This window comes from Mandrillus leucophaeus, unplaced genomic scaffold (assembly GCF_000951045.1).
Source record: "Mandrillus leucophaeus isolate KB7577 unplaced genomic scaffold, Mleu.le_1.0 Scaffold943, whole genome shotgun sequence".
In the NCBI taxonomy this organism is placed as follows: Eukaryota; Metazoa; Chordata; class Mammalia; order Primates; family Cercopithecidae; genus Mandrillus; species Mandrillus leucophaeus.
Window position 1 is genome coordinate 331,246 of NW_012110286.1, and position 16,093 is coordinate 347,338.

At 38.7% G+C, this 16,093-nt stretch overlaps 1 protein-coding gene across 2 annotated transcripts in view; it reads left to right on the plus strand.

Moving 5' to 3' along the window:
• Window positions 1-16,093, plus strand: part of INPP4B (inositol polyphosphate-4-phosphatase, type II, 105kDa) — a 501,991-nt gene that overhangs the window by 198,530 nt on the left and 287,368 nt on the right. For both annotated transcript variants that reach the window (XM_011970320.1, XM_011970321.1), the window contains one exon: window positions 11,233-11,283. In XM_011970320.1, the coding sequence (XP_011825710.1) occupies window positions 11,233-11,283 (51 nt within the window). The remainder of the gene's footprint in view (window positions 1-11,232; window positions 11,284-16,093) is intronic.

Here is a 16,093-nt window from a genome sequence, read left to right on the forward strand (position 1 = left end):
TACTTAAAGGAAAACTGTTGTCTGTCCTACTTTATACAGCTCTTTAGAGGTTTCTCCTTCTCGCTTTAGTTAAGTGCACAGGTCAGGACTTGGCTCATAACACATAGTGGAAGAAAATCGATGGGGTCTGTACAATGCTTGCTTCCCAGCCTATTGTTCATTTCAGAAAGACCCAGAAATAAGTAGTATGGAGGACAGAATCACTTATTCTCAGAAAAGCTGTAAGGAGACCTCTTTGACTTCCATTAAAATGAAACTTCATACCTAGCATCTCTTATTTTCAGCAGAACCTGTATCTTTCAGTGATTCTCTGATAAAGGAAGGTAATGTCTACAGATATTGTTGTCGTTCAGTATTCTTTCACCTGCTTGTAATAGACCTCTGTAATAGTTGGAAAGGGAAGTGGAATAAAATGTGGGTAATGGCAGGGATAGTCAGAGTTATATGACTCTGGAGCCACATTTACAGTCACTATTAACCTAAAGAACTACATGAGTCCTGTATGACTGGTAGAATTTAGTATAATGGCACATTCATATAGAGAAATTAGAAGTTTTAAAGAGCCACCAATTAAACATAAAGAGACACATGTGACTAGGAGCTGTGGTGTGAACATCACTGCTTTAAAGAAATGAATACATCTAAGGTTAGAGCATCCAAACTAAAAAAGTGCTTATGTTTGTCTTAACTAGTGTTTCTTTTTGGCATGGAAGTCTGTAGAATTGACTTGTATACATAATTTGGTAGACTGTGCTTGACATTTGAAAGATGATCACATTTAGTGAGTAAAACCCAAGATAGCGTATCCCACTCAAGAATTACTGTTTATCCAAACTGGTTAATTGGGATGGTGTTTAGGCTTCCAGGTAAGCTCAAGTCTTACCAAAGGAACCAAATGTCATTATGCATTTGTACCAGTTTGTCAAAGACATAACTCAACAGACAGACCAAAATTTAAATGGCATTTTTTTCCTCTCCAATTACATATAACCATACTCTGTTGAATATCATTTTTTTCATCCCTTGACCACATGTTTGCAAGATTTATTAGTTTACCAATCACTTTTCTGGATATTGAGGAGTTCAGTTAGGGTAGGATGTGGCAGGTGGGACAAGCACTGCTCCTTCTGGCAACACCTAGAAAAGAAGCTGGGCTGATTGCAAAAAATCACATGTTTAAAAGCACCATTAAGCTATCAGAGCAAAAATAACTAGAGAGACCAAATTTATAGAGCAAGGAGAACCTTTCAACATTGAGCTATCAGGAGCCATGATTTTTGTCTAGGGGTATTTGCTGACTCTTAGAGTGGGCTGAAGAATAGGCCTTTGCCTAGACAGAGAGCTGATGCTGCTGGTGTTGCTGCAGCTGCTGCTTGGAGAAAGAGAAATCAGCAAAGCTTTCAGCAGTTGTGTTGGGTGAAGTGAGAAATGGAGAATTCAGGGGGCTCAAGTAAGTGGCCATTTTTTTTTCTCAGAAGAGACTTGGTGAGTTCTGACTCTTTGCAGGAGGCTAAAGAACCAGGTCAAAGGCTTCCAAAAAGCAGAGTGAAAGTCCCCATAGTTTCACAGTGCTTGGGAAACTAGAGAGAGAAACTGACAACAGGCAAGAGATGCCCTAGAGGGAGTGCTGAGTTGATACTGAGAAACTAAAAAGCTGTTTTTCACCTGGAGGTATTCACAGAGTCTCCCTGTGACTAGAAGTCTGAATATTAAGGTTTTGCCAAACAGAAGGTGGCAGCTGGCAGGCATAGCACTCAGCAGAGATTCGAATTTTCATGTATAGTTGGAATGACACATTTGGAGTCCAAAGGAGATTCAGACTCATGGCTGGTCTCCCTCTAAAGACTTTTGTCAGATTCTGAGGCTGTGTCAGGTGTAATGTTAAAGAAGTATAGTGGAATGTCTTACAATCTCCACTTTTTCAGGGCTGAGAAGCAAAGGCCAGTCAGGCTGTTGGTTGAAAATCACAAAGGGCCATACCAGATAACACAGGTAGACTCAGAGTCTTAGTTGGCTGGGGCTACCCATAAAAAATACCCAGTCTACCCATAGACTGGGTGGCTTAAGCAACAAAAATTTATTTTCTCACAGGTCTGGAGTCTGCAAATCTAAGATCAAGGTGCTGGCAAGGTTGGCTTCTTCAAAGCCTCTCTCCTTGACTTGCAGACAGCAGCCCTCTTGCTGCCTCTTTGCATGGTCTTTCCTCTGGGCATGAGCTTTTCTGGTATCACCTCTTCTTCTTACAAAGACACCAGTTACATTGGATTAGCACCCTATCCTATGGATCTCATTTACCTCACCTGCCATTTGCCTTACGTAAAAAGGGGGCAGCTGTCTCCTGGAAGGTATCATCTGGAACTTTTACAGTTGCTTGACATTAAAAAAAAAGATCTTCATAACCGGAATAATAAACCTCATTTCTATTTCAGGCATGTTTAGGTGCAAGGAAGACCTACTGTTCTCATTACGACCCATTTCATTCATGAGCATTCTTCCAAACCAAAGCTTCTCAAACATTAATGTACATATGAATGAATTGGGAATCTTACCAAAATGAACACTATGATTCACATGTCTGGGGCAAGTCAGAGATACTGCATTTCTAGCAGACTTCTAGAGAATGGTCTGGAGACCATCCTCCTGACCAGCTGTTGACCAGCAGGTGATGAGTATGCACACTAACATTTGAGGAACTTTTGAGGAACTTTTCCTAAAAATGTTCCAGCTCTGAGAATCTGTTAACTTTTTTTGTGTGTTCTTTTCAAAGGGAACCATATTTGATGGCTTGAACATGGCACAATATGTTTTAAGACTCCTCATAGGACTTAGAGCTAGTTCGTGAGGCTCATTCTTACCAAAAAGTAATCTAATTTATTTTATAGTAATAGTTCTTTACTTTAACTTGACTACACATTAGAATCAGTAGAGTATTAACCTTAAAAATACTGATGCTTGTGTCCTTCCCTTGAACATTCTGATTTAATTATTCTGGGGTGTGACCTGTGAATTGGCATTTAAAACAAACACAAAACCAAAAACATGTTACAGGTGATTCTACTGTGTTATCAAGATTCATAATAACTGTTTTAGGGTAGCACATTTTAAAAAATATTTTTACTAAAATAGTAGTGGGCTTGCTTTGGCCCACTCACCTTACTTACAAAGCATATTTCTGGTAAAAATCAGCAAGTGGTGGTAATAGCCCACTTTCAAAAGAATTAATATTTACCCATTATTAATATTTGAAGGAACATTTCTTAGAATTTTTTCAATCCTTTGAAGCTGGGTAGTTGTCACTCCTTAAAGACTAGAAATGTGATTCCATTTTGCCAGAGTCCTCTCCAATTCCTATTGTCTCAAACACCCAGCCCACTCCTTTCATTAATTTAACCTACCTGGAGCCTGTGGGCATACAAGTTTGTAACACTACCTTTACGATACCAATTTGTGAGATATAGTAAGCTAGAAATTCCAAATGTTGAAGAAGAAATGTTAAGTTTACTTCCCAGGAATATTTCAGATATAATTTTCATATTGCATAGATGGTTTTTTTTTTTTTTTTAGGTTAACTGAGATATTCCTTCCATCTCTAAGGTTCTGTGGCCTAAATCATTTAGATTTGTACATGCATCATTTTCTCCATGCGAGATTGAAATTAAACAACTGGAAAACTGTTATCGAAGACTAGCTGATAGATTTTAGAAAACTGAAGGTTCTTAGCAATTATTATTAGATGTCTGACTCTTACCATGTCATTGTTATTGCATATCAGCAAAATATACCTTGTCTTCTTAATCTCTTACTCTCTGAGATTGTCAGTGCTTATAATAGTGATTGAATCATAATATGTGCTTGATATATGTTTGCTAGCCTTAAAATAGTAAATGAAGTTTTAATATGAGCTATTTTGCTATATTTTCTCATAACTACACACTAAATAAATCCAAAATTTCATTAGAACAAATCTGGAGGCATTATATTACCCAAATTCAAACTATACTTCAAGGCTGTAGCCAAGAAAACAGCATGGCACTGGTATAAAAATAGGCACATAGACCAATGGAACAGAATACAGAACCCAGAAATAAAGTCAAATACTTATAGCCAAGTAATCATCAACAAAGCAAACAAAAGTAGGGAAACATAAAGAAGGTAAAGGGCACTCTATTCAACAAATGGTGCTGGCACAATTGGCAAGTCACATGTTAAAGAATGAAACTGGATCCTCGTGTCTGACCTCATACACAAATTGACTCAAGATGTATCAAAGACTTAAATCTAAGACCTAAAATCATAAAAATTCTAGAAGTTAACATTAGAAAAACCCTTCTAGATATTGACTTAGGCAAAGAATTCATAACCAAGAATGCAAAAGCAAATGCAACAAAAGCAAAGATAAATAAATGGCATTTAATTAAACTAAAGAGCTTCTTCACTGCAAAAGAAATAATCAGCAGAGTAAACAGACAACTCAGAGTGTGGGAGGAAATCTTTGCAAACTATGCATCTGACAAAGGGATAATATTCAGAATTTACAAGGAACTCAAGTCAGCAAGAAAAAAACAAATAATTCTATCAAAAAGTGGCCTAAGGACGTAAATAATTCTCAAGAGAAATATAAATGGCTAACAAGCCTATGAAAAAATGCTCAATGTCACTCATTATAAGGAAAATGCAAATCAAAACTACAATGTGATATCACCTTACTCCTTCAGAAATGACCACAATTAAAAAAAAAAATAGATGTTGGTGTGAATGTGGTGAAAAAAGAACACTTTTACACTGCTGGTGTGAATGTAAACTAGTACAACCACTATGGAAAACAGTGCAGAGATTCCTTAATGAACTAAAGGTAGATCTACCATTTGATCCAGCAATCCCACTACTGGGTATCTACCCAGAGAAAAAGGAGTCATATGAAAAAGACACTTGTACATGCATGTTTATAGCAGCACTATTCACAATTGCAAAAATATAGAACCAGCCCATATGCCCATCAATCAGTGAGTAGATAAAGAAAATGTGGTCAACCATAAAAAGAAATCAAATAATGGCATTTACAGCAATGTAGATGGAGGTGCAGACCATCATTCTAAATGAAGTAACTCAGGAATGGAAAACCAAACATAGTATTTCTCACTTATAAATCGGAGCTAAGCCATGAAGACACAAAGGCATAAGAATGATACAGTAGATTCTGGGGACTTGGGGAATGGTGGGAGTGGGGTGAGGGATTAAAGGCTACACATTGGGCACAGTGTACACTGCTCAGGTGATGGGTGCACCAAAATCTCAGAAATCACCACTAAAGAAATTATCCATGTAACCAAACACCACATGTTCTTCCAGAACCTAGTAAAATTAAAAAGAACAGAGGGTCTAAATTATTCTGTCAAAGCAAATGTAAATATCCAAATTTTAGTGTCTTAGCACAGTGGAAGTTTATTTCTTGATTATTGTGGTAGGCAGAATTCTAAGATTGTTCCCAAAATTAGCACTCCATGATGTACATCCCTGCATAATCCTCAATGCTGTGATATAATAGCACTTAATCTCATGATTAGGTCATATTATATAGCCCAGTTAAAAGACAGATCATCCAAGAAGAGCCTGACCTGATCAGGTAATCCTTTAAAAGAGAGTGAGTTCTTCCTAAAAACAGAAGTTAGAGAAGATTTGATGCCGAGAAGATCCTCTGTTGCTGAATTTAATGGAGGAGGGAGCTTGGTAAGGGCTGCTGGTGTGTGAACCCAGGAGTTTAGAGCAGCCTCCTGTGAACAGCCATCAAGAAAATAAGGACCACAGTTCAAGAGTTGCAAGAAACTAGATTCTGAGAAGCCTGAGGGAGCTTTGAAGCACATCTTTCTGCAGTGAAGCCTCTAAATGAGGACAGAGCCAGCTGACACCTTGATTTCAGCCAAGTGAGACTTGAGTGGAGAATCCAGCCATATCATGCCTGGATTTCTAACCTACAAAGCTGTGAACAAATAAATGGATGTTATTTTAAGCAGCTAAGTTTGTGGTAATTTGTTGCACACCAGTAGAAAACTAACACAATTATTTAACAGTCTAATACCAGTAGTGATGGCTGGCAGATGGCTTTCTTTCATGTGGTAATTTTGGGACTCAGGTGCAGCTCAGCCACCACATAAAGACTGGACTCCTCTATGTATGGCCATTGGAAGAAGAATGAGACAGTGGAGAGAGTGTATATATTCAATTTTGCAAAATCCAGCTTGGTTACAGCAAACATCACTTGCATGTACATTTCATTGGTGAGAACTAGCCACATGGCTGCTCCTGGGAGCAGGGTTTCTAGGATATGGAATCCTGGTTAAGCAGGCAGCTTCCTTCTGGAAAATTCATACTGTGAGGCAGAGCAAAACATTTCTGTTGTAGTCAAATTTTAATGTTTGATTAAAGACACTTATGTGTCTCCTTCCAAGTAGGACAAGTAAATGTGATGATATATTCTAATTTGAGATACATAGAGAATTAGAGTAACACTTTTTTTTTTCTTAAAGAAACGAGACACATTCATTATCAGAGACAATATCAGGTGTGACAGTTTTCTAGGAAGAGGATCTGGGCTCTATCCCTGCTGAGAGGTGTCCCTCCGCTATAACCAATATCTTTCCCTCTGCCTGCCAGCTGAGACTGTCTAGAGGGATGATGCTTCTCCCTCACCTACCAATGAGCAGATGCACTTGCATGAGGTCAGGTGCTGCCAGTCTAGTGTGCAGACTCAGGACAGCATGGCCTTTTCCTTCTCTGGGTCTGGATTTCCAAGAGACTCCTAGCATTTCAGGCAGCTCCACTGCCTGATTTTCAGCTACTCACCTACGAAAAATGGAGCAGTCCTCACTCTCCTCCCACCCTCAGGACAGCAATGCCCATGCTCATTGTAACAAGGTTCACTAGTCTGAGGAGTATATCTTGCATAAATTTGAACACTAAAGTCCTGTGTTCAGCTGCTGTATTGGTAGCTGAAGCAGCATCTTGTTGGGGACAATTAAGACTTGTGAAGTAGTCTATATGAATTCCTGAAAGAGTGAGAATAACCCACTCTATGCTACCTGGTTTTGTTTTGTTTTTAAGATAAATTTAGTTAGTTTAATTTTGAACTTCTGGGGTTGATAGAGAAGGAAATTTGTTTTAGATGAACCTTAAAAAATATTCAAGATGGAATAGGAAACATGATTTTCTACAGATCACATTAATTGGTCTGCCTTGCTTTATTTGACATCATAAAAGTCTAGACAAAAGGAAGCTGTAAGAATGTTTTAAATTTGTAGTCAGGAAGACATTCTTATGTTCCTGGAAGGGACAGGGAGGGGGAATAGTGAAGAAAAATAGACAGAAGAACTGCTGACAAGACCAAAAAAGGGAAAATGAATTCCAAAGGAAGGCTTGCAATTCTCAGGAGGCATGACATTGTCGGTGAACCAGAATATTCCAAATGCTACAGTGACAGCCTTTGCTTCATCCCTTTCTCACCAAGAGGTCTCATCTATATCTGTTCAGGCCTTAGTATTTTTTAGTGACATATTCCTCCTTCTCTCCCTTGCTCCCTGTCTCATGGTCCTCCTCCCTTCCTTCCTCTGCCTTCCTCTTCTTCTTTCTTTCCTCACCTCTTTCCTCTTCATTTTCTCTCTTCCCCCCTCCATTTCTTTCTCACACACTTTGTTCTTCTCTCTCTGGGTCAGGTACTGTTTGCAGTGCTGAAAAGGATAGAATACAACAACCTGTAGGGTCTATTAACCCCATGTTAAATAACTGATAAAAAGGCTGAAAGACAGCTGGCATGAAGAGGTTCAATCATTTTCCCAGGGTGACTTGGGAAGAGTTGGGATGTGTCAAGGGCTCTGATCATGCCACTCCACTGTTCAGTGCCTTGCCTGATTTCCTATTGCCTGGAATAATGCAGTGGAATAAAACTCCACTTCTATAACATGGGAGACAGCCCTCTCCAGTAAATGGCCCCAACCAATTCCCCAAACGTATGTAACTCCTGCCATTTCCTGCAGGGCCCCAATAGCATCAACAGAATACTTATATTCCCTGAACACAACTGAGCTCTGGTTTTTTGTTTGTTTGTTCATTTTTGTTTTTGTTTTTGCATCTTGGTGATTATATTTATTGGAAGAATTGGAGGGAAAAGTGCCATTTAGCTTAAGAAGTCGTGGGTTATGTGCAAATCAATTCATTTCAAGAGTGGAAAAATCCTCAGAATTATTTCTCAATATCAAAAGTATGCAGTTTTCTCTTTCAAATGCTTTGCACATTTAAAGAGGCAATTGTACAAAGTCTCCTATTTTCCATACAGAACAAATTCTTTGTGTCAGCCAACTTTCAATGGCGGGACAACCAGGACAGCATCATCTCCCTGGATAAAGAGCGTTGGAATACTCAGTTTCGTTGATTTACATATCCCTTCATATGTTTGTTCGTCAGTTTCTATAGTAGCCACAGTTTCTTCTACATCTCCTAACATCATATTTAAATGTTGATCCTAAGCATGTAATCTGCCTTGAAGCCGTCAGTTATTTCCCATTTTCATGTAAATTCTCTCATCTAGGCTGAGCCTGATAAGATCCAGGGGCTCCTCTGTGGTTTTGGTAGTTTGTTGCTGGCCCACATAATCTGCCATGTTTCAAATCCTGCACCCTTCCCGTGGAACTCTTACAACTCTATGACACGTGCTTGTTACACAAAACCCTGCTTGTTTTATCATATCCTTCCTTGTCTAAAACTCCTAGCCATCCTTCAAAACCCAGACCACTTCTTTTGTGAAGCCTTTCCTGAAACTCACAGGATAAAATAGTTATACTTCATTCTAAATGCCCACAGGACAATGCCCATATTTCTATTATAGCACTTATTGCATTGTGCTAAATTATTCACATATGTGTCTCACTCACTGGTCTCTGAAGTCTCAACAAGAAATACTGGGGCATTACTCACTAGCAAATCCAGTGCTTGCTACCTAGCTTGTGTTCACTGCAATGGAGGAATATATAAGAAAAGCATCACTGATATAACCTATGTACCATAACATCAGTAATAGGATAAAGAATATTAAATATATATATGTAAAAGAAGATAAGGAATGTTCTTTTCCTTCTGTAGTTTATTGATAATTATAAAAAATACATGTTCTACATATAAAATTATTAAAATGTGGGAGTTTACCATGTTGCAGGAATTGTCAGAATTTTCTACCTTTGTCCAACGTTAAAACGCTTTTATATTAATATTTATGACCCAAATCAAATACTTTATACAACTCTATGTATGTTGACCCTCTTACCAATTTCTGACTTTTTCACTTTATTTGTAAATTCAAGTGTATATCTTTGGAAAATGTTATTTGGCTGTCAACTTTTAAAAAAATTAATGTATATATGTACACATATGTGCATTATATGGTACATGTTGTGAATATTCATTATATAGCACTTTATACTATATATATGTGTAGTATAATAAACTATTCATATGCACACAGAGATAGAGGGAGAAACCATATTTATACATACTATATATAATCCATACACACACTACATTGTCCACGACCTCTATTTGTATATAGTTTCCTCGTCCTTTGAGGCCAGTTGATGACTTTCAGATAATGAGACTGAATGGTAATCTGGGCCAAAAAATGTTAATGCAGCTACCAAACTGCTAATGCTCTTAGCCAGCAAGTGCTCTGTCACACAGTCCTGAGTTGAAGAGTTGAGTGTGTTCTACAAATTGTGTTTACTCCATTGAGGTCTCTCATGTCATTTATTTTGTGCTTGGGTGAACAATTTTGAGTTATAATGACTGACAAATTGTGCAAGCGACAGTGCTGGATCTGTCATAAAGATACCAAAAGTATTAAGCTAGAAGTCCAAATGCACATTTTATTATAGCTTGTGGCTTTTTTCAAGGAATTGGCAACTGTGTTCAAGATTAGCAGGCCACAAGGAGCTGATTCAAGTCTCTTAACTTATTAGAGGTATTAGAAGCATCCCTTCAATCTGGGAGGATTGACTTGGTATGGTCAGGTATGTCAAGACTTAAGGGATTTGAAGAGAAGTATGATTAAAAGGATTTTGTTAGAATGATCCCCTAAAATGTTGATCCTTTAAGTGTTTTAGGCTGTTGCTTTCTGATTCTTCCCCTCCAATCCCCTTTCTCTCCAAGTAAACAGGATGTCCTTATATATGCTTTACATTCATTTAACTTGTTTAACTCATCTTTATTTGAAATTAAGACATACTAGATGTAAGTTTCTTGCCTTTTCTTACGTTCACTATCTTTTTCTGAAGCAAGAAAGGTAATCATGATTTTTTTTTTTATTTGAAATGTGATTTCTTAAGAGAACCATAGAGTCGGTAGCTGTACATTGGAAGCAGAATAGCTGGGGGCGTGGAGGAGCACCAAGAGTTTGAAAGGGTTCCCAGGTGATTCTAATGTACAGTCAGGATTGAACATCACCACTCAGTTGAAGATACATGTCTCTTGATTATATAAGGAGTTAGTGTTTCAACTAGAACACTTTTTTGGAAAGATTACCCAGATAACTGGTTCTTTTACATTATTCCCCCTCCCACAATTGAGAATTACCTTTCCAGTAAATTCAGATGATGGTATCTGTTAGTTTGACCCAGAATTCTCAAGTGGGAAAGATATCCTATAAGAAGCATGAGTGTGGGCACTCATTCAGAGAATAATTTTTTAATTAAAAAAATTGACACATAATTGTACATACTTATGAGGTACATAATGACATTGCAATACATATGATGTATTGTAATCAGATCATGGTAATCAGCGTATCCATAATTTCAAACATTTATCATTTCTTTGTGTTGGGAACATTCATTACGCATGCATGGAATTGCTTTCTCTATACCAGCTCTTTCCTTTCCCTTGAATGTTGAATGAAGCTTGCCTTTTTAGGAGATTAAAGAGATCTGTCTAAATCCCAGATATCTCTGTATTAGATAAAGAGATGGAGTGAGGATCCAGGCAGCTCTGTCTACTTAGAAAAATCTGGAAGTTCAGGAACTGTAACAGCACAGCTTCACTGCACTGCCGTGGGTGTTGCACACAGGTTAATTCATTAATGATTAACCACAGAGTCTGAATTGATGCAAGATGAAGGAAAGTGAAACCCTGCACCTGTGTGAGGCTTCTGCACTAGCTTCTACCCCAAAGTCTTACAGAAAATGTTTTTCTCCACAGGTTCGAACCAGTGTCCTACCAGAACATAAGGATCCCCCGCCAGAAGTTGGGGTAAGTGTTTCTTATGTTTCCAAAAGGCACACACGTTGCTTCTAAATTAATCATTTGGATTTTCTCTGGCCTCCTGCTTGGTGGCTGACAAATAAAATTGAATTACGTTAAGAGGGTGTGGCTCTTTGAGGAGGTACTGTCACATATTTGCTGAATTGCATGGAATTCTTTTTTTTGTTTCCTGAAAATCATCCTCAAGTGAATTCATATTTAGTTCAGCTGGCTAGAGATGAGCCTAGACTTTGCCCTGCAGGTAGCCGAACTGTGATTCAGAGCCAAGATTCCTGGACCAACAGGAGGCGAGGGAAATTACAGATGTGATCTCTACCGCTTCGGGAAGAAGGAAGAGAACCAGCCATAGGATTGTGATATTTTGTTTCCTGCCACTTAAACACTGTAATGAAGGTCAAAAGAGAGGCAGTCACCACTGTTCAGTCCAATGTTGGAAAATCCTGCTGAGGTTTTCTTGCTGCACTGAACTATTGCCTCTCCAGTATTCAGAATTTAGAAGAACAAGAAGGTACTGGGTGCTTTCTGCTTAGACAAGGCTAGAGTAGGTGGTGGCAGCTCCTAAAAGATACAACCCCACAGGCTGAATCCTTGAGATCTGTGTGTTCAGAGAGGAGGAAAAAGACTAGAAGTAAATTAGGTCTAAGAAGCCCTGGGGCTGAACCAACTGAAAGAGCTATTTGAAATATCCTGAAATTCTACAGGCACTTGACAACCTTCTTCCAGTCAGTGTGTAGGACACTGTACTAGGTACCATTCATTTTCTCATTGAACACAGCCACAAACTGCCAAGGAAGAACTCCAAAAATATGCACCAAAGTTTGACTCGACTGAGCATAATGTCAGTTATCTCTGCAGCTGTTAGTGAAGAAGCAGAGGGAAAAGGATGATGTCTTGCTTTCTCATGCCTAACACAAGCCTTTCATCTCTTCCTGGGGACTGATTGAGTAACTGCTTTGACTTCGGGCAATCCTTGCAGTTTTTCTGCCTGTCCCTTCAACCTCTTGTGCCACTCACTTCCACCACCAATCTCCGTGCTGACTACACAAACCATTTAGTTCCTCCAGTGCATCCAGAAAGTTCTCCCCAGCCTCAGGCCTCCACAGACACAGGCAGATGGGCTTCTGTCAGCCTGGACTGCTGCATCCCATGGGGAGAGGGCTCCCTTCCACAGCTCAGGGCCAGCTCACATGTTTCCACTACTACCACGCTGGGGCCCTGCTTCAACAGGACCCTCCATCCTAAATGCACGCTCCCATCACACCCATGGCACTGCTTCATAAAATGTGAGACTTTTTAAACTATTAATATGGGTAATACATTGTTCTACTAAGGTGTTTCATTTATTTATCAAGGTTCAAGGAAGCTTAGCTGGTTTAATTTTTTTCTTCTGTGATCACTGCCTGCCCTGACCCCACTCCACCACTGCTCTTGTGTTGAATTCCCCTTGCTTGAAGCTTTAATGATATTTTGGCCCAATCGTGTAGATTTCTCCGAATTTTTTCTCTCACTCAGGTTCTTGGGAATCCATCTTAATTATTTTAAACCTTGAGTCTCTTATCTGATTTTATTTTCTTCTACCTCTTCCCACCATTTCCCCCTATAGACTAGACTTTCTGTGACTCTAACAGCGTGCAGTAGGGAGGAAGTCTAATGTGAGTCCCACACATGACCTGTCCTTTCTTCTTTTGATTCCTCAGTTGTGGCAGCAAAGAGGAAGGAGTAGGGAGACAGAGGTTTATTCTGGGCTTGCTCCTGGTGAGAGTGAAGTTTCCTTACTGCTAGACTTGATGCTTCTCAGGCAGTGACTGCTGTTAGAGTCCTCTCTGTGGCAGATACTGATTTACTGGCTCTCTGATGGACAAAGGTATAGATATTTCTGGGGACCTTGTCAGGTTCTCCTCATAGCATAATTGCCTACCATGGGGGACCTGGCTCTGGGCCAACTTCCTCCACTGCCCACCCCTACTCCATTCCCTCTTGTTGTGAGATCTACCATTCAAGTACCTGGCTCCAGGTCAGCTATTTTCTGTGCTATCCAAATACATGAAACTCACATGTACTTGCCATCCCACATGGAAGAAATGCAGGCTGTTCCATTGTGTGTTTCCTCTTTCGGCTCAGCCATCTCTCTGCTGATCCTTTCTACAAGGCCCAGCAGCATCAGGCACTGGATCATATTCAATGATTCTCAAAAGAGAGACAATCAGTCCCCAGAGGAGGTAAACATGGTTTAGACACCTCTAGGCTTTATAAGTGATTTTTGGTACCAGACCCTCTTGGCTTCAGCTCTGAGGATAAAGATATTTTCCTGGGGGATGATTAAGAGAGAAACTAGCCACATCTCCAAAATCAGACACCTTCCTAAATGCTGACTTCTCCTCTCTTCTAGCCCTAGCTTTATATTAACTGGGTGTATTGTGGCTACTTACAGACCAGCATCTCTACACTGGTTCCTCATCAAGTGTGTTAATAAGATTGCTGGCTTCAAACACTGAAGGTTCTCTGAACATACAATGGGGTACATTTATTATATTGTGTCTTCATCTTTGACAAAACTCGGCTATAATTCCTGGACTAAAAGAGAAATCTCGATTGGTATCCTGTGACATGCCTATTTTTGCAATTAGGAATGTACCCTAAGGCAAGTAATGTGACAAACTGTGGCTTAAAACTAATTAATGGGTTTGTTTTTCTCATGTTATAGAAGTCTTGGGAAAATTGTCCAGGGCTTCAGCTACTCAAAAGTGACTTGAAGCAGCCAAACTCTATCCATCTTCCTGGTCCTTCTTTCTTAGAGAACTGCACAGACTGGCCATGGTACCCCAGGTAGCACATTCTGGGTTGAGTGAAGAATAAAGGGAAGAAGCTCAGCTGGCCTATTTCTTCAACTTGGAAAACAGTAACTTCCTGGGACATTTCATTTTGTATACTGTCACTTACATAGTATTGGGAAGACCTAAGTCCTTAACTAGAAGAGAATCTGGGTACAATTCTTATTTAAACAAAATTGAGGTGCTATTAGTAATGAAGAATGGGCAGGAAGCATGTTAGGTAGGCAATTAGTCATGTCTCCACACTCCTGCTAGATGTACTCCATGATAACAAAGTCTCTATTTCTAATATTCCTGGCTTTGTGCTTGGAAGCTAGCAAATCTATGATCTATGTATTGAATAAATCAAAAGCATACTGCGATTTTATTTTGCCAACCATTTTATGTATTGTTAGAACCACCAGAAATAAATGAGTGGGGGATTCTAGAAATGACTAATAATACAGTAAAAAATCTAACAACTTTTATGACCCATCAGAACTCAAAATGGCAAGTATGACTTCAGAACTAAATATCAAGCACAGTAAGAGTAAGTCTGAAAAAGAACAAGTCAGCATGCCTTAATTTCCTAACACCCTCAGATTACATGTTATTTTGGAGAGAGAAGTTAACATATGTTGACCACCTATGAAGTACCACTTGTTAATATACATCCTATCAGCGAATCCTCAAAATATTTCCTTGGACACTCCAAAACAGGTCTGAGAGTTTAAGCTCTTGGCCAAGGACATAGAGCCAGTAATGGCTTTGTCATTACAACATACAAGGGTTCTACTCTTCAAGTACTCTAATTTTTTTTAAAGAGCTTAGATTTTTTAATGTAATCTTTCAAATATGTTAGGTGTGTTTCTTTTCATTCTCAAACAGAATTTACCGGATGCACCCAAATATTTTCTTGATGACTTAGTCAAGCAAATATTAATATGTGCTCTTAGACCTTTTGAGGTATATTCACAAGTAAAGATAAAATTCTATGATAAGTGACTTTACCTTAAAGTGCTTTTTAATGTTTCCTTTGGGCTATTCATCAACTTTTGATAGATTTCTTCCCAATTATTTTTTCTTTCTGATGTATTTTTCAATGTTAATAGTTCATTTAGTCTTTTTCTCTTCCTGTGGGGTAGGAAATAATGTAACCATATCTGTTATGGTTTACAGAAAAAAAAAAGTACCTGGGCTATGAAAAGACCTGTCTGTAGGTTATGCATAAGAGATGTTGTGTATCAGTCTTATAATACAACCTTCAACTTTTCAAAGACCTTTGAAAACTTATACCATAGTTCCTGTATGTTGTTTTATGAAGATAGGTCAAAATTTTATTGATATATTCATTTGACCTCTAAACCAGCAGTGTTCAATGGATATAATGTATGTCACAAAATGCATGCTGCATATTTAATTTTAAATTTTCTAGCAGCTGTGTTTTTAAAAAGTAAGAAGAAACAGGCTGAATTAATTTTAATATATTTTACTGAACCCAATATATGCAAAATATTATTCCAAAGTGTAATCAATACATTACATATTCGTATTCCTTTTTCATACTAAGCATTCTAAATTCAGTGTGAATTTTATACTGAGTATACATCTCAACTTGGAGTAGCCACATTTTACCTGCTAAAGCTGGTGGCTACTCATTGGATAGCACAGCTCTGGAGAGTAGTTGAATAAATTTGATGAGGTTCATGCAAATTGCAATAAAAAACAAAACAACAACAACAAAAAAAACAAAAATAAAACCTGTGCTTTGAATACAGGCTTTGTGAGAAGAACTTGAATGATAGAGGTTTGGGCATCTGTGGCCGCATGTGTGGTGGTGTACCTTCTCTGACCCCTTAAAGGTGACTGGGGAGCCACAGAGGACCTGCTGCATGGAGATGTCAAATCCTACTGAGCAGTCTGGATATCTGTGACTTGCTCAGAGTGGCTTCAGGGACTGGTGGGATATAGTATTCATGTGGACACTC